Below are 27,632 nucleotides of genomic sequence, written 5' to 3' on the forward strand. Positions count from 1 at the left end.
ACTATCGCAGAGACAGCACTTCCTGGTGCAACCACCCTATCCTGCAATCTATATAATAATTATTGTAAGAGATTTGTGTGAACGATTTTAGCATGATGCAAGTCAGCTTATTGTGCTGGGGGGCTGGCTACATGTCACTATAGCTTTTTATAGACTCAATCACCGCATTACGCTGCCTTGCGTTGACTTGATTGAGCACTCTTTTTGGTTAGTGTCAAAGGTATATGTAATATGTATCTGCCTTCGTGCAAAGCTCTCTTTGTACGTGTCTTGCAGATAGCTCGCTGACTTTGATGCTTTGAGCCATTTTCAAATTGCTTTTTTTGTTCATTTCATATAGACCGTATTGCCATATGTTTAATAACCTCCCGCTCTGAGCTCCACTGATGAGACCTAAAAAGTTTGAAACAGCTGTCCGGAGATTGAGCGTCAGTATTATGGATTTATAATACACGATCTGGGGACAGCACTAGTACTGTCTAGCTGTTTCGTCCTTTGTGGACTCATCAGCGAATCACGGAGAAATAACTCTCAACTAAGGATGAACCTAGCAGCCATGAAAATAGATAAATAATGCCTCCAAGCCAGAATTCAAGGCTACATGTGTAGGCCCGAATGTGCCTCGCCCGAGTGCTCAAACTGATGTCATTGAGATACGCATAGAACATCTGGCAAAGGAACTACTAAAGCCCCCACGAGCACGATATTCTACTTCAACAAGGAAGAATTTTGAAAGCATGCACAGCCCTACATGTATAATGTTGGTATAGGTAAGCCTTGTTTGATAAATTAACATGTTGATCGGTTGACAGCATGTTACAAGGCGGGGGACGCACTGTGTTAAAAAACAGTGCTCCTGATACACTAGTGTGTCCTTGGCTTTGTCACATGCTGTCAACCGATCAACACATACAACGTTGCATGCAAAACGGCTGCAGCCTCAAAGTACGGAGTGCTATTTTGGAAAATTCTAGATAAACAGCCTGCACTTGTACAGGTGTTCTGTCAACTAGTGCCATTGTGCCATTGTGACAACGGTAGCTGAATGATACATGTACATAAACCCGGGGTCATCATTGCAAGAACCTCTGGGTCTAAGCCCGAAGTAAAATTCAACTACATGACTGTATACACCATCATGTATACGCCATCTTCGTAGTAACTGAGTCTACCCCTCACCCACTACTGCCAATGTGACCACAAGTGCGCACAAACAGAGGACTTAGAGGACCTACTTCTAACTACAGTGCTGGCCAAAGAAATCCAACCTTATGAATAAAATTGCGCCGGGCGCTACGCAGCCCTAGTAGTATACATACTGGACCGGTCTGTGCTCTCGAACGCGGCGCTACTTTATTAACGAGGTTGGATTTCTCTGGCCAGCACTGTACAAAACGCACACATGCACACACAACACTGCTAGGCTTTCCACCACACTAGGTTTCGAAACCGAAGAGGGGCAAAATTCAGGGCCAGACTAGAAAATCTGGGGAGACATGATGGTTTTTTTTAAGCAAAACACAGTCAACACTCTGCAGCCTCAGGCAGGTTTTCATGAGTGCACAAAATTAAAAAAGTGCTGATGCACCACGAATACTGTCGAGCAACACAGAACGTGGGACCCAAGAATGTACGTGTATACCTCTAGGAACACCACAGTCAATAACGTTTTAAAAAGAAACGCAGTGTCAATTGACTCCAGTCTCTGCTTCTCGCTCCACATACACCGGCATAACGACATGGACCCAGACAACAGAGGCAGGAGCACACAGAGTGAGGGTAGTAGGCCGCAGCCAGATGTGAACCGGAATGCAGAAGAAAACTAGGAGCAACAACAGGGGGACAGACCCCAGGAGGAAGGAATTAGTACATTCATTCGTCTAACATAAATAAGCCAGGACAAGCACCACTTGGGACCGTCAGATTAATTTCTCTGGACCGAGCCAGCCGGGAAAAAACCCTCGCGCCGACGGACGCACGAATGAGGAAAAAAACCGGGTGTATAACCCCAAGTGGCAACATGGCAGCATAAAAAGAGGCACAACATATCTACAGCCAAGAAAGAAATGGAAGAAGATGAAAGTCAAGGAACTAAGCCTAAGGCCAGATTGCTGAAAGGTTTTGTATAACTGACGAGCCCGACCCCTTGGAAACAACAGTCGTGGATGCGTGGCTCTACTGTAATAAATGTAGAGGTACACAAACAATTTGAATGCAGAAATAACAACAACAAACAGGGAGAGGTGTAGGAAAATATACTCGGATCCTAGTGAATTTGCTTGTGTATTAGCTTGAAAACTTTGGGTACACTTGTTGAGAGACCTATTGCATGCAGCTAAAATATGGAGTACCGTTGTCACCGACGACTTTTCCAGTAAAGTCGCGGCTAACATCTTCTCAGGTATTCCCGGGTCTTCGCTAAGGGGGAATGATATCATGTGCGTCTTCTATTGCTGATGTCGCTACGCTCGATGGTAGTGCTGATGTACTGATCGTGGTGGAAGATATTGAGATGCCGTATGTCTGGAACCTTTTCGCCAAGTCTCGCCATCGCGCAAGAGGGTCGGGAGCACCACAACTGCAACGCCACAGATCCAAGGATCGATTCTCGGACAAAACATTCTTCAGATTGCCAAAGGTCCCCAGTGCTTGGCAATACTGGCCTGTACAGCATGAACACACCACACATACGCCCACACACCATGTACCATGTAATCGCCCGTTGCAGAGAAGCACGCAAATCTGCAAAGGAATTGGATGTGCACCCACAGATTCTCGTATAGGAACAATAGCTGATCTGAATCTGAATAAAACAGATCAAGACTAGTGCCAGATAACGATCTAATCCGCACAAGGCAACTAGCGCAGCCATGTGAATCGAACAAAATTGACAAACATGTCCCCGATTATCAGCAAACGGGTGTGCGTTACAGGATTGGCCTGGCAACTTCAAACAGGCACAATCCACTAACGTGGTGCCCCGTCAACTTCAACGGGAACACACCGATACAAACACAGCCCCACAACAGCAAAACGGGTCCCCTGGCAACTTAACGGGAATGCACCAACACAAGCTGGCCTGGCACAAACAGGCACAACTAACAAAACACGGCATCCGGCAACAGCAAATGGGTAGGTACACCGTTACAAGAACAGTCCATCGCACCAAAATGCTGCTGCCACAACATTATAGCAGCAGCATGCCAGACATGCATACATGGTATTCCCAAAAGCAGATACCTGGAGTCAAATTCATCCATCACACTGTTTGTTAGGGCTGAATTTTCCAGTGACAATAGCAAACCCCGCCTACGGCTCATGTGATGAGATCTGTATACCAACTATAGTCACAGAATCAATGCACATTAGTAGAGCATAAGAACTCACTTGCGCTCATACCCTGTCACGTAGAGATGCTACTCTACTTGTACTGTTCCGATGTCCATTGGGGTGGTATGCCGGCCACTTGCCAGACGTAGAGCTTTGAAGCCGTACTTTGCCACCGTCTGCTTGCCGTATCACCACCTCACTTGCAACTCTGGATTCCAGGACTGTCGCTCCAACAATGGGCATGGAGCGGGAGCTAACCTGATAACAGTTGAGAGCGTGACAGAGTATCTTATTTAAATAAGGCCGAGTAAGGTGGACCCTTTGGCAAAAGTGAACACAGGCTTAGTGCTACAGGCATGGGCTGTCATGTACCAGAATAGCCAATACCGGGCATGTTTCGTCGACAGTAGATGGAACTGCGACGGCTCCACCGTATATGGCCGCGTCTTAGTGACCTTCAGGCGCAACGTGACCAAGTCAGGTGCGAGACTCCCAGCCTCCCACACAAATACTCTTTGGCTGTCAAGCGAGTGAATACTAGTAGATGATGCTAAATACTCGCTGGCAAACAATAAGCCATAGAAGGCCAGTAGTACACTTACCCACAGCATAGCCTGATCTACAATATGACTGATTTGATCGTTGTAAGTATTGCCGAAAATGGATTAAGTCGTCCACTAAAAGCTCTTTGAAACTCGGATGTTGAGCCAATATGGCAATAATAAAATTAATGTAGAAAGGAAAAGGACGTATGGATACGAGTGTAAAGTAACTGTCACTACATACTAAATACAGTCAGAAAGTGCAACAACTAGGCACTAAAACATTTGACGACCTGGCTCCTGGCTTCAACACATCTCCGTAGTGCTAACCAACAGCCTTCCAACTCGGAACGTTCAAGGTTAAGGAGAGACAAAAGAGGGAAGGTAATACTGGTTTCGTCATCGTCCAGTAACAATCAACATTTCTTGTTCCTGTGGGACTGTAGCTTCAACTACTAGCTTGTGCTCATTTTCGTTGCGCTTACCTTCCCCTCTTTGGTCTCTCCTTTTAACCTTGAACCTTCCAAGTTGGAAGGCTTTTGGTTCAAGTAGCGCTACGGAGATGTGTTGAAGCTAGGAGTCAGGTCGTCGAATGTCTCAGCACTCTGTCCAGCCTTCCAACTTCGAAGGTTCAAGGTTAAAAGGAGAGACCAAAGAGGGGAAGGTAAGCGCAACAAAAATGAGCACAAGCTAGTTTTGTGCCTAGTTGTTGCATTTTTTTACAGTAGTATCTAGTTACAGTGGTGGGCAGTTACTCTTAACTCGTATCCATATGTCCTTTTCCTTTCTACTAAAAGCTCTATCCGCGAATATGCCGAGGCGGCTTGCCATCTCTCTCTATGCCATGCAACACCGCTGTTGAGCGAGCAGCTTTTAGGCCAGCTCCATTGCACAACAGGTATTAGGCTACTAATAGCGTAACGCAGCTAGGTAAACACGAATCGATGAAAGAGGCAGACTTCTTAGAACAAAGAGACTAGTTGAACACAACATTTTCAGCAGTCAGCAATAGGAGAAATTGCCCCAAGGAAATTATTCTGGCAAAACTCTAAGTATGCAGCAATACTAGGCTTACACGTTTGTGTCATGCGTTCTGAGATGGAGTCCTTGACTAGCTCGTCACTGGCCGCACTCAGAGCAGCAGTCGTCACTGCACATGGGATTGGCAGTGTGGGTTGGGAAGCAATGGACAAAATTAACACTTGCCATGCACACATGCACTGCTTACCAGCTAAGTTAATGTCATACTGTACTACAGCAAGCAAGGAACTGGCAATACCTGCACCAGGCCCATCTACTTTGACCCATGCCATTGTGAATGAGAAGAGGCAGCTTTTGACAGTATGAGCGGTGGGATGAACGGGAATGCATAATACAAGCCAGTCAAGCATTGGTACATGTACTTACGGACGCAAGTTGGCTGCACGCCGCTCCACTGGCCGTTGATTTCACAAGTACGCACGGCCGAGTCCATAAGGACATAGGGAGATGTGCACACAAACGTGGTCGTGTTGCTGAACATCAAGCCGTTCGCGGTCATTGAGCCCAGTGCCGGTTGTGACAGGACCTGGCAGTCGGTTTGACCTGCACAAGCACAGAGTGCACAGAGCACAGGCATTCAGTGCATGCATGTTTGGCCTAGGGGCGAAACGAGTGCCAAAATTGAGGACTCTAGTACTCTTTGAAAAAACGAGCGAGTATTCGAGCGAGTACGAGTATTTTACTGACAACATAAAACAATGTACTGCACACTCTCTCGTAACACCGAACGTACTACACCTGATACACATGTAGCCTTGCATGCAGCCTAGTGTAGGAAATAGTCTGAACTACTGTCTTTTGTTGGCAAGTAGGGACAAGTAATAATTTCACGCTTGAATGGGTTATCAGTACTGGTCAGAGTAACAGAAGTGCGTGATGTACATGCATACAGTACACTGTACATAGGATACTTCGAGTATTTTGCGAAACAAGTACTCTCGCTCCTTTCGAATTTTCGAGCGAGCGCTCGAGTATTCGATATACTCGTTTCACCCCTAAAATGTTTGCGTATGTGTGCGTGGCACAGACGTTGGTTTTGAATACATTGTAGTACCCGCATTGTGTAAAGGAAATTGATGCGAAGACTGCCTCAACATGGCCATGCAAAGTAATAAAATAGATACAGCAGTGAATAGCGGTCAATAGTAGCTCTACATTTGCTTGTAATAGAAGTCATGGTACTACTATCAGTGCTGCTGCTGGTGGTGCTGCTGCTGGTGCTTACCTGGAGCTGGTGTGACCTTGCCTGGGCAGTACTGCTCAAAGCCATCAGCACGGTCGTACCAAACACCGTCGCAGCACTGTGATGGCAGGATACAGCCACTGGAATGCAGGCAGGGCAGGTAGCCAGACTGGCACTGCAGTTGAATGGCTGGATACACGTACCATGGCATAGCTTAAGGATTTCATTTAGCTCGGACAAATGTCCTTCCGTTTTGAAATCTGTCCGGACATGCCCGGACATTTTCCACAACACATTGTCAGGGTGTTTCTTCTTTTTTTTAGTAGTACAGTGAAAGAGTGAAAAATAAAAGATGACATCTTCCTCTCAAGAGCGAACTGCACTAGCAGTCCAACCCATCGATTCAAGTGCGAAGTCGACACCAATGGTCGAAAGTGTGAATTGACTGTAGCAACAACGAGTTGCTACAGGCGGATCAAGTTAATAATAGTGAAGTCTACGCCTGAGACTACGGTGTACGTGTTAGTTGTACGATATGCAAGTCGCATTTGGCACGAAGCTCCGAAGAAAGCCCAACTCTGCATAAAAAGGTCGAAAGGTCGCTGCTCTTTTTTTAACTTTTTTGACCGGACACTATGTCTGGTGAAATTGAAAACGTCCAGTCAGTGGCCGAAAATGGCCGGAAAATGTCCGATGTCCGGCCGTTAATCTATGCCCTGCGTACCCATATACACAACACACAAAGCAGTGAAGAAAGTGCCTGCTCGGCACATCTTTCGTACAGTCAAGAGATATTAGTATATTTGGAGGAGGGGGTAGCCTAAAACAGGCTCGACAAAAGTTACCGGCTTATGCCAACAACTCAGTGTTCTGGTACCCGGTGAAACACCCTAACCATACACCTACAAGTATAACATATATCCTAAGGACTCAAGCTGAGATGCCCGACTGGTCCTGGGTCCAGTGATTAGCACGATCATCATTTGTGATGATGAAAAGTGGCAGGTAACACCCAGACTATTACATGCTCTGTAAATAGGAAAGATCAACGCCACCAGAATCTGCCTTCCTACAAGCCTGAAGCTTCTCTACACGAGAGATATATTGGCTCTCTTGAAATTCAACTTACGATTACATGAGGCAGCTGCCCCACTCCAGGAACCGTCAATCTGGCAGATGCGCACAATGCTTCCCTGCAGGTTGTATCCGGAATTGCAGCCGAAGACGACGCTGCCTCCAGCAGAATAGTTTGTGCCCTGGGAGTAGCCGTTGGTCGGTTTAGCTAGCGGTGTGCACACACCGGCTGTACACGTCACAGGCACGTACACACAGGCACACACACACAGGCGCACACGCACACACACACACAGGCACACACACACAGGCACAGGCAGGCACAGGCACACACCATCAGGAAACCAATGCCCCCAATTAACATCTGCCAGTGTGTGTATTTGCGAGCACAACGTAAGGAAATCCAAGAAGAAGTAAACCAGTGTCCTGGAGAAGCAATGGCCTTGTAATGTCCTTACTCCACAGTATGCATTCATTGTGATACATGCCGATTTGATCACATGCTTCAACTTACGTCCAGTCGTGCCGCATTGATATTCGTCGGCACTTCAGTCACGTGACATGACCTGTCAAAAAGTGCTAACGCTGAATCGCGTACATGCGCGGCACCAAGGAAAGGCGCATGCATAGATCGATCTGTAGCTGCACGGAAGCTGCGCAGGGCCTTCTCGTGTGGCGCAGCATGTAGCTGAGGCACTCAGCTTTCGTTTGAGCCCACATACGTCATGATGCGGCAATTTTTTGAACTCACGTATCGTTCGAGTAAAATCGGCAAGGATTTTTCGGGCATTTCACTTGGTTGCACGCATTTGCCATGTAGCTCATCGTCTTCAGCGTCGTATTTCCTTTCGGAATCAGTTGTCCTCGTTCGTCCAACACTTTGCGCATTGCTGCGCAAGGAGAAATAATGCGAGGTGTTATTGGAAGCGAACCGCGACAGGCGTCCTCCCGGCAATAGTCCTTGTTCGTCGGAGCCCATGCGCATGGCTGCGCAAGAAGAAATATGCCAGGTGTTATTGGAGTCGCATCGGAGCAGTCGTCCTCTCCTGCAGGCGACGAGTAGGACAGTATATACTTCGGCGACTGGACCAAGAGAGCTGACATCAAAACGGCCTGCTCGGAACAAATCGTCAGCTGATCAGCAGGTGGCTTCCAGCGACCAAGAAAAGCATTGACGGTGATATTATACCAAGAATCCAGCACACACTCTATGCACAAAATCTCACATGCTGGAGTTGCTGAAGTTTCAGTAGTCCCAAAAATTTACAGACGATGTTCTATTGTAATAGTTTGTCATTTCTTTCCGTCAAATACCCGGTAAATTCTAGTTTGCTCAGTCTTCGGCTCATTGTTCTTCCGTACTCGTCACCACGTCAGTACTGTACATGTAGCAACAATGTGTTCTGGCACTGAATTATTGTAGTTACTTTATCTTACCTCAAAGTCTCATCTTATGCTTTTCCGAAGGCTTCTCTGCACTGTTTTCATGCTGTTGCGATGGAGTTGCTATGCTGTTGCTATGGAGTTGCCATGGTGACCACACCCGATATCTTCGTCGGAGCTGCCGGACGGATGAAAAATCCGAAGTATTTCCAAACCATGCTGTTTCTGCATTCATCTGATTATTTTGACCTGCTTCCAGCGAGCCTGGTATTTTGCCACTATAGACACTGAAGCAAGTTCTGCCAATTTCTGATATGCTGCTGGTGCCGTCGATATACTGAAAATGCCGTTATTCAATTCTCCGACTTTGGGTGGCTATATCTCTGTGCCAAGTTATTCTTTTTGCTTCAAATTTTCTGTGGAGTCTTCCTAAACCTATCTGAATCGGATACAAAAAAGAAATACGCGTATTTCTCGTTTTGAAAAAATCGCCTGAAGTGCCTAGTAATGTCCTTACTCCACAGTATGCATTCATTGTGATACATGCCGATTTGATCACATGCTTCAACTTACGTCCAGTCGTGCCGCATTGATATTCGTCTGTGTTGTCGGGACACTCAAAGAAAACGCCATTGCAGAACTTGGATGAGGCCAGGCAGGTACCATCACGACATGGCTGGAAGCCACTCTTGTAAGGCGAGGCCACTGTGCACACAAACGTCAACAAAACAAAATCAGTAACAACGCAAATGTAGAGTATTACATCTTTACCTATACTCAGCAGGCGAAGAAACAACACTTAAAGAACTTGCCAAAATAAACATTTCTTGCAGCATGTACGCACAAATAAAGGTGAGGGTCAAGGTTAGGGTTAGCACAACAAATGCATACAGTGCGCAAGCAGCACTGACTACATAGCAGTAAAGTCACGTACATGGTCCCAGTGTAGATCACAGAAGTCACAGCAAAGGACATCAGTAACGTTACTTACATGTGCAGACAGGTGGTACACCATCCCACTTGCCACTCAGCTGGCAGGTGCGGGTGGCAGGTCCCTGGAGAACGTATGGCTGGTAGCAGCCAAACGCAATCTGGCTGCCATAGCTGGTCATGCTGGCTCCCTGGATGTAGCCATTTGGTGGAGTCTGCTGGGTCAGACAGTTACACACACACACACACACACACACACACACACACACACACACACACACACACACACACACACACACACACACACGCACACACACACACCGTGACGCACGCACACACACACACACACACACAAGAAAGCAAGAAAGCAAGCAAGAAAGCAAATGAAAAAGAACACAAATATTTGTCTTTCAAAGATATTCTCATCCAGCATCTAACAGCTGAGCAAAGGCCACTTACGAGTTCAGTAAGGGAGGAAGCATGTCTTTTGGTACCAAGATGGAAAGGAAATCATTGAAGACTGAGGGAGTTGCAATGAGCTCTCCAGAGACAGACAGCAGTTTTTATGCCATCAGCTGGTAAAGATTTGGTGGGAAAAAGGTGTCATACGTAGCAGACCAACTGACACTTCACTGGTGCTGCATTAGCACCTTTCACAGCTGTAAATCGCCTTGCAGCTGAGCACACAGCCCATGTCACACTCCATAGGCTGTAGCCTGGCAGGCTGAGGTGTGAATACCATCCATTGCATCCAGAACACCTAGCTTACACTCATACACATGCAAGCCATGCAGTGGGGCTGCATGCCTGTCAACAGTGTGTGACACATGCATGCACATTCAGCCGCGATGCAGGAGTCACAGAACTATTTCACACTCTATACGCTTGTCTTACCTGGTGCTGCAGTGCCGCGTGTGCTAGTGCAGTTGCTCTCGTCGGAGCCATCCGGGCAGTCATACCACACACCGTCGCAGACCTTGGTGGCCGAGATGCAACCACCACTGCCACCGCACTTGAACTATTGGTACTTGCAGGGAATATCAGGGACTGAAGATAAAAGAGAAAGAAAATGAACACATCCGTCAAGGGACAATTGTTAATGATACGTTGCTATAAGAGCATGCTTCGTTTATCTTTGCACAGCAGTAGCAATTTAATATTATTCAAATAGATATTCAACGCAATACTAGGCCTGCCAGCCTGATAGCATGATGGCATGATAACATGATAGGAGGTATTAGGAAGTATTAGGAACACAGGACAGTCGCATTGGCACCGCTTACTTGAGCATTTAGCAGGAACGCCGCTCCACGTTCCAAAGATGTCGCAGAAGCACACGACGCTGCCCCGGAGTACGTAGGGTGCATTGCAGGCGAAGAAGAGACCAGTGCCGGGCGTGACACCTGTTCCGGTCACCTTGCCGTTGAAAGGCGCTGTCAGTGCTGTGCAGTTCTTACCTACAGGGGCCAGGGTAGGGCAGGGCAGCAATGTGCTGTCTGAATTTTTTTTATTGTTCAGACAGCACATTGCTAGTTTTAACATGTAATTGCCAGACTCAGCTTTAGCCAGCAAACAAGTTAACGTTTTTGCCGTAAGAAGAATGCAATGGCCATAATTTTTTTTGGCAAGACCCTTTTCGCCAAGCTAGCAGAGCAGCTTCATTATCACAATAGAACATAAGCCGCTTGCCAGACCCAGTATGAGCCCAAACAGCGCAAGCTAGAGCAATTGCTGAAAAGGAATCAGCTCCGCAGGAAAGGACCAACCAAACTGCGTCCAACCATCTACCGCAGCGCATGTGAAGGCAACAGTAGCAGTAGTGCGAAAAGCAAATTGCAGACCACACTCGGCGCATAATAATTAGCGGCATGCATCACGAGACCATCACTCAACACGCATTGATACTCCAAGCTGGCATGTATAGGCTCGCCACACTGCAGTAAGTGGGCGAGGACAAGTTGCAGAAATAGATTGAGGGTATCAACTATCAAGGTTATAAATAGATGGACAGTTCAAGGGATTCATCCTAGGGATCAATCTGCATATACCCCTGTCCCAGGGAACGTAATACACTCCAAGCTTGGTTTTAGTTTTAAAACAGGATAGGCGAGGAACCGGATAAACGAACATAACATTACATACTCTAGAGTGTACTATGCACATGGCATATCAAAAGATGTGACATCGTGCGTACATGTACATGTAGATGCGCCACATGCAGTACAGTTACCATGCATTCTGTAAAACAAGCGAACCATACAACAAACCCCTTTTGTTTGTGCAACTCCCTGGTTCTGGCTTCTGATATGCTATGTGAACCCTTTTGATCACAAAACCATGCCCGTTATGTCGGGTCTGGTTATGTTGTAAGTGTAACATATGTTGTAAACTGGTTGCCAGCAATCTTCTTCCGGATGGTGTGTAGTCCGGATCAATGAGGCCCGGATAAGCGAGGTATGACTGTACTTGATACTGGTGTAGGTTGTTTTATCTAACAAGAGGTGGAAAACGCCATCACAGCCACCAGGAAAGCATAGATATAACCACAAACAATCATTTATCCCACAGAAGAAAACAGAGACAAGAGACGGACTGCACAGCCCCCTAACGTACCTGATGTGAACACTCAGGCTTTGGCGAGACGGGGTGCTAGGACCACTCACAGGAATAGACACGGCACTGTAGCACAGCATAACAAGACACTGGCCCAACGCAGACCGGCACGGTGGCATAGGAACGCAGCAATGCTAAATAGAACTGAAGCCAACCACAAAGGAAAGGCAAACAACACAGAACATACGGCGATGATGACCAGGAAAAAAGACGATGCCCTCCCTTAACAATGCCCCTCAGCCACAAAATAGAGTCTACAGTGAAGACTGACAGGAGCCACACACAATGCAGAGCATACTCCAAGTCAAGGACCTCAGAACACAGGACACAACACAATGAGAACATGCAACGTATGGAGACCCAGACTGTGTGATCAGCAGGACACAGCCCGTACAGGATGGAACAGACAACTGCACGTAATAGAGCACCACGTACCGGCGGACTAGTCGACGCTGATGGGAGAAGTGGCACCCCCTGAGGCAGCTACGGATGCTAGAACTCTACAGCCAGACGAACACCAATGATAAAAGAAAAGGATACACCACACCAGGAATCAAGTCAAATACAGATGTGTGAACAATGACCACACACCACAGAAAAGGACACAGAACAAAAACTCAATTACGGACACCATAAACACTGCAAAATCCAAACAGGAGCAAAATACAAACTCCCTGAGGACACTGAGCATGAGGCAAAAGAGCAAGCAACCTCTTGCCGAAGTTCCACCTTGTAACAACAATTAGCCGGGCCGCGCTGGTCACCGGACTGTATGGTAGGGGTATTACACCTGGACCTCAAGACCAACGGGCGAAGGAAAGCATGCCGGGCCTAGGTAAATACAATGAGGAGCACTGTATACAACTACAGAAATAACCCAAACCCATGCCAATCTGATCAACATACCTTTCCTGCGCATCCATGCCAGGCCCGTCGCACCGACTTTGGAGGTGGGCCGGCCATGCAAGGGGGTCCGGGGGCCCTCCGCGGTAAAAATGTCAAAAATTGAAGCCAATTGCAAGCAATTCCGGGCATTTCGTGCCATTTCAGTGTAACTACAATGAAAGACTCTTTTATTCTGTAACAAACCCCGGGGATCGGGGATCGGGGACGGGGATAGGGGATCGGGGATAAGGATTCTTCATTATTTGCCACGTTTGCGCTGAGCTGCGATCATCGCGCTTTGTTGCAGTGTGCTAAAAAACAAGAACAAAAAAACGGCCAAAAATGTGGGGCGGCCTCAGCTGTGCCGGCCTTGCATGCCTGGTGTACGGGTCTGAAAGATGAAAGATCTAGCTCTTGTATACACGGGCCCGGAAAGCCTGCTTCGGCTGCTCGGCAGCAGCTTCGTAGTGGTGGTCAAGGGTCAAAGACCGACGGATACGGATCAACTCCCCAGTGATCACACCTTTGCCCATACTACAGGGGGGGTTACTACCGGCAAGCAGATACAGGGAATGATTGGTGACCTTGAAATGAGGCTTCACTGCCATGTATCCCTTACTACGGAAAACTGTGGTGTCCAGGAAATCAATGCCATCATGTGCCAGTTCATGCGCAAACTCGAGGGTCGAACACTTATTAATCCTGTCTAAAGCGCGCTGAACTTGACCTTCGCAACCATGCAATGAAACAAAAATGTCACTGATAAAGCGTCTATAAGCCTGAACCTCTAAACCCTCCCCCTCTAAGATCGGAAAAATGTACTGATTCTCCAAATACAGCATAACAATGTCGGCATAGACCACTGCTGCAGGCGAACCCATGGCAGTCCCTTGGATCTGCGGAAACAAATCGTTATCATACACAAACTCGTTAGTCTTCCGAATGACTGACATCAAGGAAGTCACTGCTGTTGTTAATCGTGTACGAAGGGCCGGGGGCATCCACCTTGTACACCTGTGTGTGATATACCACGACAATGCCACATGACCGAGCTCGTTCGGGATGTTGGTGTAAAGGCTGGTCACATCTATACTCAAAAATAAATGGTCGTCCCGCACAGGCAAACCTTCTACCAAGTTGATGAAATCCGTAGTTCAGGCCAGAACAGTACTTTCCTCACGTACATACGGGTTCAGTAGAAAGTCAATGAACTTAGCGGAATAGTAGCCCGGACTATTCAGACTAACAATAGGCCTAACCTTCAGGGCACAGGGCTTATGTGTTTTGAGAAGTCTCCTGGAAACAGGCATGCGCCCCCGGTGCGACAAAGAACAGTGACATATATTAGTGGTCATACGATGCTCAATGCGATGCCTAGTCATGGTGAGTAAACAATTGACTCGGGTCGCGCACACGAAGTCTCAAGGCAGCCTTGAGCCTGTTGGTTGCCATCCGCAGTCTAGCCACATGTTCATCTAGCCCCTCAGGCAAAAAACCCAGTCATTTATAATGTTGGGCATTGTGGTGCTGGGCACGACCTATATCACCATAGTGAGATCAGTCCAGGACTACTATCACACTAGACTCATCTGCCTTTGAATACATGCCCGAGTTTGATCGCGTTCTACATGTAACTCCCATACTATATGCTGCATGTGTACACTCCGCCTATGGTTAGTCTACTCCAGAACAACGCCTGGAGAGGTTCATTGGGGGCATGATGTCCCCCACCTGAAGTACCGGTATTGCCCCTCCCCCCCCCCCAAATAAAGTACAGGACACAAATGGAGCACTCGGGAGCACGTAGCAGTAGGCAAAGTTGGCGATATGAGTGCAGACACGCCTGACCTCGGTCACCACACTGGTACGGTCGTATGGTCTCCAAGGGACATTGCTACCAGAGAACACACAGAATGGGAGTATATAGCGCTATCTCGGAGGATAGACAACCTCCTATACAAAAATACCTACTGATAGAGTTCTGTGTAGACCCTATGTGCACATATGTGTGGATGAGTACTAGTAAACGGACAGCTAACCCTAGTCTAAGAAAAATAAATGTAGAATGTAGACCCTGGGCAAAAGAAATAAGTAAATAAAAATAATAGCAACACATGAGGGAACTCGGATGGAGAGCCAAGGATTAAAATTAAAAAAGAGGACCATATCAAAGTTTATGAGTTATCCGTTTTGTCCAACACTAACGGGCATAAACGTGAAGCAGCTAAGCATCAGGTCGTTGAATGTCAGGATCTCATCAGTCAGTTTTTGTGCTAATTGTTGCACATTTTTGACTCGACAGTTTTCTGCTTATAACCGCTAGTGTTGGACAAAACGGATAACTTGTAAACATGAGGGAACACTCATCCTTACTCAAGTCCCAACGCCAGCACTCGGCGCTGCTCCGAACCAAGAGGAACATTGGAGAGATCGTCCATCAGCTCCTCTCTCGTCCTGCGATCAAATCGCCGAATGCTAAAACACAAGAAGATAGGAGAGGCAAATAGAATAAATAAATCAATAAAATAATAAACAACAATACAAGTTTGAACAGCTGCAAACGTAATGGACAATCCGAACAGGACCAATGATATACCTAGAAATTATAGAAGGCACTAGGAAACATCCATACCTGCTCAAACTGATTAGGACAACATAGAAGAGGGTAAAAGAGGGCGCTACTCAAGTGTTCCTGGGATAGCTATGGTCTTTGCTATGCTATTTATTTGCAGTCTGATTCATCTGAAAAACGAAGTTTCAACTTTCAAGCATTTAATTTACAGTCCTACCCTCGTTAGTATGACATCGGTTGCAAGACAAACCTCATTAGTAGACAACGATCCAAAATCCCATGAATCATTAGCAGTCGTACATGCAAGTCCGGATAAGAGATAGTTCGTTTGTGGACCAAATTCGTTATAACGTCCCCTTCAGCTGTCCCACAGGTTTGAATTCTCATTACAAGAAAAAGCGGATGGCCGAGGATAGCTCGATTGATGTTTCATGTTGTCTTGTATCGGGGACCGATGAAACATTGTCTGATAATGGGTTGTCTTGTACAGGGGCCTGGTGGAAAACACTGTCTAATAACAAGGAAACATCAGTTCTGAGGTGGACACAATATGGATGATGCAAAGCAGCAGAAAAATGTACGCGTTATCGGACAACAAAAGTTGATACCCCAGGGTTGTCTCCTAACAAGGGTAGACCTACGAAATAGTGGTTGCGACTTCGGTGATGATTGTTAGGAAAGGGTTTGCTCCCCACACTGGAGCTCACGCTATTCCGCCGCCTTGACTTTACACTTGACTGACTGACAGCTGCCACCCAGAGCACACGAGAAGTCCATCCAACCTTCCACTCGGAAAACCTGCAAGAAGGGACCACTCCCTGCTCAATACACAGTGTTTCGGGAAAATTAACCCTCAACAGTCGAGTTTGAGTAGGCTGAGGAAGAGTGTGCCTGAAGAGCACCATTTATATAGTGCTCTCCAGGTCCAAACATCACCAGGGATACAAACTTACAGAGACGCTCCGTTTGAAGCGCGACAAACACCTCGTGAGCACCAGATAGCAATGCGAGTCAGTGTCGCTCCTGGACGGTGAGAGCTGTATATTGACAGAGAGAGAGAGAGAGCGGGGGAGAGAGAAAGAGAGAGAGAGAGAGAGAGAGAGAGAGAGAGTGAGAGAGAGAGGGAGAGAGAGAGAGAGAGAGAGAGAGAGAGAGAGAGAGAGAGAGAGAGAGAGACACACACACACACACACGCAAACACACAGAGACAGACAGGCAGACAGAAGGAGAGAAGACAGAGATCCGGGATGTGACATCATCATGACATCGGCCGTTGCTGTGTATGTTGGATCCAAGGTAACGAAAAGACGGCACATGGGCAATCTCCATTGTTCGAATTGCGAGTGGCTCTAGATTGTCGTTAGAGGTGTTGGGGCCAGAAACCATGAACTTGGTTTGGGTGGGGGTGGGGGCACACGCACGCACACACACACACACACACACACACACACACACACACACACACACACACACACACACACACACACACACACATACATACACACACACATACACACACACCTTCCTTCCTTCCTTCTTCCACTGGCATGACTGGCTATGTGGCCACATACGGGGCAGACCAGGAGACGTGTTGTCCACCGGGCGCGGAACGCCATACTCAGCGCACGCAGGCCGCACGAACAGCGTTACACTTGTGCCTCGCAATATCCTGTGGCCGACGAAAACTGCGTGCACAAGTGCCACAGATGAGGGGCTTCGCCACAGGCTCCATGCGGGACTGGACAATAGCGTCGACAGCGCCACGGCAGGTGACCCGCCATCCCTGTCGATCTTGGACGATGTCACCAAGCTGCTCCAAAGGAACGCCAACACACACACACAGACACACACACATACACATACTGTGTACCATTTATATGCCCGTCACAAGAAAAGCACGCAAAGTTGTGGAAGTCAGGTCTCGCTGGACCAACCAGAATGGAGCTGCTACGGGCCTGAGCATGCAGCTTTTCCCATGTTGCAGAAGGCAATGCAGTGCTGCAAGTGGCAGGCAATCCTGCGTGAAAAATTGGCACATACACCTCCATATTATCAAATTCCAAGGAGAGAGCTCAGTTGAAAGCTCAGGGCCCTCACTATGCTTTTTTGCCTAGGTTATCATGCATTATGCGATAGCAACAAACAACAGTTTTATTCGGCTGAAATAAAGGATACCAATAGGCCCCACTTGTACTTGGCTGAAATAAATTGTTCATCGTTGTTATTGCATTTAGTTTTTCATTTCAATATTGCACGAATAAAGAGCGCTTGGGCTTGAAGGCTACAGAGGGCTTGACCGCCCAGGAGCACTCGCTATGCTTAATAATTGCCTAGGTCATCATGTGTGTTATTCGAACTGATAGAAACGTCTTTGTAATACAAAAACATGTGCATGACAATCAAAACTTTAGTTCATAAACGCACATTGATCCATAACTCAAAACTCAAACTCTCAGACAGGTACATTCTACCAAGTAAAAGTAAATATAATAATAGATTACGCTATGGTACTAGCTTATTTCATTTTTTCAACCCCTGTTTCAACATGTGGCCAGCAGTCTTTGCCAGAATGGTACGGAACATCAACGGAATAGAGCCAGGCTGGTGCGTAACATGATGATGGCCCTACCGACCGCACACCGAACAAGTTCGAACATGAGAGCATGTATTTTCTCCTGATGAATGGATGCCTGTGCAGCGGTCTCTAGCTGTCGACGCGTCTTGTCACGAAGGCGGTGAGTCTCCAAACGACGGGATATTTGCTCCGTCGTTTCTTGCTGTTGGCATAGCCTTTCGCAAGCACAGCGACTCTCGAGGCGACGGGACCTCTCTTCTCCCTTCTTCTACTCTCTGTGTAGGTACTCCTGCCGACGCCGTCTGCTCAGAGCTTTAACACTCTCACCCCTGTCATTTTGCTCTTCCTCATAGTCCTCTTCTAATGATCTCAGCATTCTATTTATACAACAACTACGCCCATTAAAACACTGCAATCTACCCGATCCTTACATTCCCAGCCCATTAGTACCACACCCCTAAACTTTCGACCGATAGTACGACACTTTCTATGGTCTTTTGAAATCAAACCGCGACCATTACAATAGTGCGATCTAAACCATAATGAGCGTTAGCATGCTAACGCAAGTTAGCAGGCAGCCCAGCGAGCTGGCCCGACCTGCACGCATGCGCGAGTCACGTGGTCATGCGCCCTCCAAGATCCTGTACAATGTCTCTTGCATGTCATTGCTGTTTTCGACTTTCGAGCATGCAACTTGCGGAACATGCGTTCCCGAACAATTTCCTCCACAATTGTGCTCGCCCCGGTTTATCTTGCTAAGCTCAATGTTAAAAGTGCATTCTGCCGAATTCCCGTCCGCCCGGAGGATTGGTCCTTATTGATCCGCTGGCAGGATCAATACTTTTATGAGAGTGCCCTGCCCTTCAGACTGTATTACGCTCCTGTTCAGCTATATGGAACTCTGCCGCATCCGCCAGTGAATGGATTATGTGCTAGCAGTTCGCACTCCTACGCCTGTTGCATAACGGGGAATACCTCAACTAACGTTACTTCCTCAGTGCATGCTCTGGACTTGTGTTAGCTTGCCAGCAATTCGCTATTCTGCTCCGAGCGTTTACAAGTACATACTTGGATATTTCTCTGGCCCCAGCAAAAGTGGAGGGTCCAGCTCAAGTCCTGGCGTTATTGGCATCATCCCATTACGGGGAGTACCTCGACTAACGTTTCTGTCGCCATGCATGCTCTGAACTTGTGTTAGCTCGCCAGCAACTCGCTACTCGGGGCCGCGCGTTTACATACCTCGGTGTTTCTCTGGTGTCAGTAAAAGTGCTTCCTCAATGCATGCTCTGGACCTGTGTTAGCTCGCCAGCAACTCGCTACTCGGCGCCGCGCATTTACATACCTCGGTGTTTTCTCTGGCGTCAGCAAAAGGGGAGGGTCCAGCCCACGTCCTGATGTTTATCGGCGTCATCCTGGACACCCGCCGTGCTAACATCAGTATGCCTATGGACGAACTTGCCAAGCTTCGTGATCTCCTTCGGGCCACTCTTCACACAGCTTCAACCGCCCAATGTCAACTCGAGTCTCTTCTGGGAAAGCTCTCGTTTGCTACAAGAGTGATAGCCCCTGGACGCAAATTGCAGATTGTGGTCATTTGCCAACTGGTACCGGCAGCCGTATTACCTGATCAAGCTCTCCAAAGAGTGCCTCAAAGATCTTCGCTGATGGCCTGAGCTCCTGGATTAACAGAACAGCCGGTCCTTCTTCCTACACCCTTAGTGGACGCCGTCCCCCGGCTTGCTGTTATTCACTGATGCAAGTGGTGCACTTGGCCGGTGCGCGTACAATTGCGACCGGGGATAGGGCGATGGACAGTCAATCAAGCAGAGAAGCAATCGCAAAGGGTTGTTTGCAATGGTGGCAGCCCGCAGCACCTGGGAAAACTAGCGGCATCAGCTGCGAATGCCAATCGATGGGCATTTACAGCAACTGCGAGGAATTTGCTCATCAGTTGTGGCTTTGGCCTGGCGTTGTACACCGGCCACTCGTTTCGAATCAGCTGCCGGACTCGATATTCAGAGAGGCGGGAAGGTGGAAAGCGATGTCTGCCCGAGTAACATTCGGACGCCACCTGCAGCCAAAGTACGGGTGGCTGCGGCAATGGCCTTAGCCCATGATATCAAGTTCTGACAGTCTTTACCTAGCTTGCACCGCTTACAGATTGCACGGGTAGCTGCACTTTGTGATCCGCTCCGGGAGTGCCGATTTATGGAATATATGCTCTCAACTGGTTATGCATACCAATATATTTAGCATTTGGCGGCTCTACTCAGAGTCATTGGCGGCTCCATGCGGAGTCATTGGCGGCTCCATGCGGAGTCATTGGCGGCTCCATGCGGAGTCATTGGCGGCTCCAAGCGGAGTCATTAGGGACCTTTCGCACCCCGCGTACGGATACGAAACGAATGCTGATTCGTCACCTGGGTTCGAGGATTCGTCAGAGTCCCTGCGGAGAACTCGTTTTCACGAATGGAAGCCTCTTCATTCGTGGCACGCTCCGAATCCGTCAGGTACACATTTATTTGGATAGGTACACATTTATTTGGATAGGTACACATGTTTTGCAAGGTACACATGTTTTCCCTTAATTCCATGATCCATGCACGTGTGCGTGTAAAAACCCGTACGCCAAACTACCGGCGCCCGCGGCCGTATTCGTAGTTGCCATGCACATTTGCATGACGACTCGCGAAACCTGAAATCTGTTTTCAACGAAACGATTACGAGCCGAATCAAACTTTCGTTTCGCATTAGTTTCGTAGCAAATGCGAAAGGTCCCTAATGGCAGCTCCATGCGGAGTCATTGGCGGCTCCATGCGGAGTCAATTTGCGGCTCCATGCGGGGTCATTCGGCGGCTCCATGCAAGGTCATTCGGCGGCTCCATGCAGAGTCATTCGGCGGCTCCATGCGGAGTCACTTGACGGCTCCAAGCGGAGTCATTTGACGGCTCCAAGCGGAGTCATTTGCCGGCTCAGCTGCGAGCCATCTAGTGGCTCCAAGCAGAGTAATCATACCAGTTGCCCAAATCGGCACTCCCAGTTTAATCCAAAACTCGATTGCTCTCTTGTGAGGTGGGGGATGCTAACCTAGGAATGGGTTTGCTCCCCACACTGGAGCTCGCGCTATTCCGTCGACTTGACACTTGACGGATTCACGACTGCCATCCAGAGTCGCAACCACTATTTCTAAACCATACCGCTAATTATTTTAGTTAGCTACCCACTTACCGGTATATCCCTTACCGAAATTGTATTCTTGAACGCGATATTCTTCTTCCTTTTTCCTCTACTCCGTTCCATCAGCACTCGGCCGATGGCAGGAGATTGGCACCCACTGGGCTAGCATGCAGCAGCCAAAGCTGGGGCCTTTTCTTACTCCGCTAAACCCACTTCTTAAAACGAAACTGACGTGCATATTCACATTGCATGTTGTGAATGTCCCCATATTTGCCCTGACATCTTAGCTCGTACAGCGCTCCAGATGCATCTATACTCGAATTACGGTACGGGACACATACGGGATACTGCACCAACCATGGCATGCCACGTGAACCACCCTACCAGGCACCGTGACACGCACCGAATTAAAGCGGTGTGGATCCTGGCTAGCGCCAGATGCTACTTAAGTACTACTGAATAGCGTCTTTTGCATAGCTACCGGAATAAACTCATATCCCAAGCATTGCAGCTCTGCTAATAGAATAATTCAGGTTACTCCTACTCCATTTCTCTAGTGCTTATTTTTCTGAAAAAATATCTCTGGCACCAGAATGCTGCCACCAAGAGTACAATAACCAGAGTGTGCAGCCCAAGGAGAATCATCCCACGGCAAAGTTGTTTGTTTAGGTCATAGACTCATAGTAACAGGCTCACCTTTGCTGCATCTCACACCGCTTCACACGGTCATCTACTCTATCACCATGGTAATTCCTGTTGCACATTGCTGCTTGTTTAACAAAAACGCAGAAAAAACACCGAATTTTCAGGTAATTACCATGGTGATACGGTACTTTAGCTTGAACCTATTGTATGACGGGTTTTCTACGATTCATAATGACCCAGGGAATAACTAACAGTGAGCGATGCAATTCTTCTGAGGTGTAAAGTGACTTCAGGAATATGTTGCAGAAAACTGCGATGCATGCTGATTATTTACTGTGCCCTATTGTGCACCATATACCTGGTGGGTTACTCAAGGATAAAGTAGATGCACACGAGTGACGTGCATCACGGCACAGGTTAGGTTCGCAACTAACTGCTACAGTGTACTTGTGGTCCGAACTTGCACTCTACTCAGCTCTGCATACGCAAAGAGTGCTGGTGCCGAAATGAACCAGAAGGGTGCCGCGTGAGTGGGACGCAACAACACTGACTCTGTATATGTACACAGATATGGTAGGGTGTTCAGTACCCGCTCTAAGATTTTACACCAACCGGGTACACGTCTACCTGGCACAACTCCTGCAACACTGGGCCAGAGCCAGATGCGTTTAAGTGCGGCTACTGTGTGTCAGGGAGTCGTAAAATTACTTTCGACTTCCTGATGTAGTACATGATTGTACATGTACATGTATGAACGTACTTGCACTGGGCACTCTGGCCGCACGCATCTGCACGCATATGCAGCCTGTCAGTGGCGGTATACCCCTCGAAGTATAAAAATATATAGTACTCGACAGGACTTCCAACCGGGTCGCAGGTAACCCAGTGTTCTTTTTCCAAAAGGTCCAAGTACTCACAAACAGGGCCACTGACCCGGCTCTGGAGCAGATACTGGTAATCTAGGCCCAAGGTTGCACGATTTTGTTCTGACGCTTCATGTGCTTTCATAGCCAAGGTTTCTCACATTCTTCGCAAGCTCTTTTAGTCTTGAGAGTTGACAACTGCTTATGGTTGTGTTGGCTGAAACATGTCAACTAATCTGACAACCGTCCAACCCCATTTTACTGGTAAGTAGTCAGCGAGTGGCTTTGATGGGGCCATACTAGAGGGAAAGTTACGCGGCATATTTGTGCTTCCTTTTTGAAAACACGTTCTCGCTCGAAGGGTTTCTTAACTTTATCCCTGCGCTCATTGATGGAGTTCGTTGATGGAGTTGCCAGCGGCACCCTACAGAAGAACAATGTTGTCAAGTTTTTTATGAAAAATTGTCAAACATTTTCAAATTGCTATAAGTTTGGTTAGGGCCGGGTTCCACTGCGGCTCCGCAGCTCCACGGTACTTGGCTGCATGCAGCAGAGCGGCACGGTTCCAGTGACACTCGCCATTCGCGGTACCTCGATCGTGCTCGACGTTTTTTGATGACATTTAGCGTGCCTGCGCGCGCGTGAAATCCAAAAAAATCCTCGTGTTCTGGCCGTATAAAACAATTAAGTGCGGGAAACAATGCAAGCCGTGACCGCGGCTGGCATTTTTTGTATCAAGCAGCGAAGCGAAAGCTGGTGATGAACCGCGGCCTCGCTGCACCAGCTCGTAATGATGACGTTTCATGCCGTGGATGATGTGCGGCGGAGCGGCAGTGGAACCCAGCCCTAAGGCAAAGGAAATTTGTCAGGAATTTGTTTATGCTGCATAGATGGAGAGCTGCACACTCTGGCTTATGGACTCTCGCCTACAGTGTAGTCGTACTGCTAGTGTACTGGCATTAGACTATCACATGCAGTATACTGTCTGGCAGGAGGACTCAGGAGGGAATATTAGGACTGACAGAAGACACGAAAAACGAGAACATAATTATGGCGAGAAAGTAATCACTGGCTAAGAATTGCCCTAAGACTTACCGCTTCTCAGTGCTCCATACCAGGAAGTAGTACAATACCTACTCCCTGCTCCATAGATCTACGAGTGTTTTCTCCTCATTCTCTGCATCCTTTCCCCCAGGAGTCTCGTCCATTTAGCGGCTCAAATGCTTGAGCTCCGGATAGCGGAAAATAGCTCGTCGTCCATTAGCGGCTCTAATAGTACCTGGTCTGAAGTGTCGCAGTCTAGCAACTATGATTTTTTCCAGGAGGGTAAGGGTTGCAAACCCAAAGAGACCCTAAGCTTCGTCTATCAAACAAAACAATTGAATTGCCCTAAAAAATGGAAGAGGAAACGAGTGAGCGAGCTGGTCTGAGCGCGCTACTTTTCAAAAAATAGAAGCTGAAAGCCATCAAAGTCAAAGCATTCTGGCTAGCGCGTTTGTGTATGTCACGAGCGCTAGCGCGCTAGTAGTAGTAGTCGCAGCAAACGCTCGCAGGCCAGAGTTAGCGCTATTTGTGCTGTTTGCCGCACGCGGCAGCTGGATGGATCACGTGATCCAAGCTGACAAATAAGGTCCGATGGTTCAGCTACATTGAGCCACAAGCATTACAGATGGCTCGAGCGCTCTGCTTCGGTGCAAAAAAACTTTAAAAAAGAGTTGATCAGTGATTGTGATTTCTTTTTGTAATTATTATGTAGATGATGAAGACACGATCGATACTCAGAATCCCTTGAGGACTGACGATGGCGGAGGATCACAAATTACCAGCGTCTCTCCTGAAGGCGCAGACACGATTGCGTGATGCAGTCAAGGATCGTGGTGTGCAGATCAGCGGGGGGTTAGGAACAGATAGGGAAATAGCTTTGAGCGAGCTCTTTGTCAATCTTACTCTGCTGACGAAGGATGAAGTAGAAACACTTTTCAAGAGCGAGTCGTTCTTTTCCTCCGAAACTGAGAGAGCACGCCAGCTAAATGCTATCAGAGCAGCTCAGGATGGAAAGTCCGAAAAGACACGTGGGATTGAGCTTAGCGAGATCTTCTCTGACACAGGTAGCGATAGTGCAAAGGACCAAGCAAGTGCCAGCGGAGTAGTTGATTCCGAATGTGGACTTCTGTCTCGTGCCGCTAGCAACGTGTCCATTGGAGTGAAAAAGAATAACGTGCTTGCGTTTGGCAGTGCGGGCAGTGGCAAATCTACAATCTTCCTTCTCATGCTGGAATACCTGTGGGCTATAGATTCGCTGTTGAAGGAGAAGATTGATCTTGTCTTGGCCGTTGAGTTACGACGTGCTGAGGTGCGATCTGCAACTAGCCTGTGTGAGTTGCTGGCTGCTCGATTCGACAGGTTGGACATGGAACAAGATGAGCTGGAGGAGATAGCTCGCTACTTTCGCCGTCATCCGTCACGTCTCTGTGTTGTGCTTGACGGCATGGACGAATGCAGCCTGGAGAAATGTAGCCCGTACATGCAAGACATGCTGTTGAGGGAACGCAGTGTTGATATGCATGTGGTGGTCACATCTCGACCATGCGCCGATGCGTACAAGTTAAGCCAATGTGGAAAGTACCATCAACAACTGGAGGTTATCGGATTCTCACAAGAGAACGTGAAGACGTACGTGAGAAAAGTGGTGGGCGGAAAACAAGCGGAGGAGATGCTGGAGAAGCTGCATGCACAGCCGGACATGCTAGCATTGATGGGAACTCCATTATTTGCTGCTCTGGCATGTGAGCTGTACCACAGCGGATGTGGCTTGGCGAAATCGAGCACAGCATTGTACGAGTCGCTACTTCTACGTGTCTTGGAGCGGAATGCAGGCAAATTGCACAAGTCGTTTGCCAGGACGGATGCACGGGAGATGGAGTTGCTGTACGAGGTCTCCCGCTTCGCACTTGCAATGTTGTCGGAGCAAAAGGCCGTGTTCAGCGAGTCGGAAGTGAAAAGCGCCGGTCTAAGTGATGCCGCTCTTCAGCTTGGACTCCTAATTGCTTACAAAGACGGCAGCTCGACTGAGAACCGACAGTACCGCTTCGCTCACCTGTCCCTCCAGGAGTTCATGTCGGCATGGTATCTGTCACGCGAAGTGCTGAAGGACGAGCATGACGCGGCATGGCTGGTGAAGAGAGTCGGTCATTACAGTGGTCACATGACAATGTTCTGGCGCTTCGTCATTACACTATTACCGCGCAAACCCTCGTTCGTCGTCATAGAGCATCTCTGGCGGCTAATCTGTGAGAAGCGTACATCGTCGACATCGGACACTGCCAACTCTCGTCTCGTGGCTGACATTGTCAGCTACTCCCATCGCAGGTCTGCACGTCCGGGTCTTGAAATGATGCAGTCCACGCTTCGTGCAACGCTAACGTATGAGAAAATGAAAGAACTGGCCTACAAGCTGCTGGACGAGACTTGCGGTGAGGGCAACGGCTGCCAACGTGTCGAGAGCGCCTTGCCACGGGGGAGAGAGTTGACGAATGAACTATTTCTGTCAACTCTCATCGACGTGTGGAAGAAGGAGGCAGTGGATCCCAACACGGAAGTATTCCTCGCTGCTGTGCGCAACGTCAACCCCGTCGCGGCATGGCAATGCGAGCGTATGATGCGTCCGAGTACCAAGACACCGGACCCGTCATCCACCGAGGTCGCTACTGCTACTGCTATGCCTGCAGTTTGTCCAGCGGAGTCGACCGAGGAACGGCGCTATCTGGTTCATCTTCTGGTGGCTCATCATGAACACTGCCAGTATCAAGGTGCGTCCTGTGATGGTCATTGTTCATTCTTTTCACAAGTGTTTCACCAAGGCATTAGCTTTTCCTTTGTAAGCCTATCTCTTTTTGATTGTGTATCTATTGGGCACTTTCTCAGCACACATTATTGCTTTGATAGCAGTACCATTGATTTCTCTAGCTCTCGCTGTGGAAATGCTGGTCTGCGAAGCGTTGCTGCTGGTCTGTCGCACTGCAAGGGTGTACGCACGCTAGATCTTAGCGGGAATGCATGTGACGATGGCAGTATACTGTCGTCCATCATTCAGTCTTTGTCAGGCAGTCTAGTGGATGTCAATGTGTTTGGGAATCCTGTAGGTAGTGATGGTGTTGTATCAGTGTGTAAAGCATTGTCTACTTGTTCTAAGCTGAGTGTAGCCTATGTGCCCTACCATGGTATATATGTGTCCTACACATTCACTGGTGTAGGTGTAGGTGTACATGGTGTCCCTCTGTCATGTGTTAGTGAAGTTGTTGAGTCATGCCCTAACCTGTGTAGGCTGGATGCACAGGACTGTGGTTTCCAGTATGATGATGATTGTTTGGAAAGGTTAGTGAGAGCTGTTCAGTCTCATACTGTGTTGCATACACTATGGGTTACACAGTGTCCTGAGAATGCCATTTTGGTGTCCCGGCTTGAGCAGCTTGTCCGTGACCCTACCTGTACCCTGTCTCGACTTTGGTGATGGTGATGACTGTGTTAGTAGTATGTGTACATTATGTGAGTGTGTAGATGATTAGTTTCCTGATTCGTCTCTTGAGAACAGACCAGCAGCAGCAGCAGCAGCAAAGCCTAGACCAGTTCTTTTTTTCTACCTATCCAATGTACATAGAGAAGACACTACTGTCGTCAAACTTGAATTTTCATTTTTCTATTCATTGAAATAATTTCCATGTCTATACCCCACTCTCGTAGTACAACCACTGTAGAGAATACATTGCATTTTTTTCTTAGTAGCTCTGCTTATAAAAATCTCTTTTCCCCCGAGTGTGTA

At 47.9% G+C, this 27,632-nt stretch overlaps 1 protein-coding gene across 7 annotated transcripts; it reads right to left on the minus strand.

Moving 5' to 3' along the window:
- Positions 1-1,774: 1,774 nt before the first annotated feature.
- Positions 1,775-24,203, minus strand: LOC135828139 (sushi, von Willebrand factor type A, EGF and pentraxin domain-containing protein 1-like). 7 transcript variants are annotated; one of them, XM_065340575.1, is made up of 16 exons: positions 23,909-24,203; positions 17,075-17,363; positions 16,507-16,590; positions 15,355-15,456; positions 12,532-12,596; positions 12,097-12,240; positions 10,767-10,940; positions 10,378-10,530; positions 9,545-9,701; positions 9,127-9,258; positions 7,226-7,399; positions 6,139-6,285; positions 5,280-5,456; positions 4,948-5,022; positions 3,400-3,583; positions 1,775-2,663 (listed from the first exon to the last, which is right to left on the minus strand). In XM_065340575.1, exons 7-15 carry the CDS (start codon positions 10,848-10,850, stop codon positions 3,519-3,521), a joined length of 1,164 nt encoding a protein of 387 aa, XP_065196647.1. In that variant the 5' UTR covers positions 10,851-10,940; positions 12,097-12,240; positions 12,532-12,596; positions 15,355-15,456; positions 16,507-16,590; positions 17,075-17,363; positions 23,909-24,203; the 3' UTR covers positions 1,775-2,663; positions 3,400-3,518. The 7 variants fall into 7 exon arrangements, with proteins under 7 accessions (XP_065196647.1, XP_065196644.1, XP_065196646.1 ...); XM_065340572.1 differs by having other exon boundaries at positions 3,388-3,583; XM_065340574.1 differs by having other exon boundaries at positions 3,388-3,583; positions 10,767-10,979.
- Between the last annotated feature and the right edge of the window lie 3,429 nt (positions 24,204-27,632).

This window comes from Sycon ciliatum, chromosome 12 (assembly GCF_964019385.1).
Source record: "Sycon ciliatum chromosome 12, ocSycCili1.1, whole genome shotgun sequence".
NCBI lineage: Eukaryota > Metazoa > Porifera > Calcarea > Leucosolenida > Sycettidae > Sycon > Sycon ciliatum.

Coding starts and splice junctions, on each gene's coding strand:
- LOC135828139 (XM_065340575.1), bottom strand. CDS start 10,850: ATGCACCCTACGTACTCCGGGGCAGCGTCGTGTGCTTCTGCGACATCT. Junction 9,259..9,544: donor TGTACCACCTGTCTGCACAT/GTAAGTAACGTT, acceptor TTGTGTGCACAG/TGGCCTCGCCTTACAAGAGT. Junction 7,400..9,126: donor TCAATGCGGCACGACTGGAC/GTAAGTTGAAGC, acceptor TGACGTGTACAG/CCGGTGTGTGCACACCGCTA.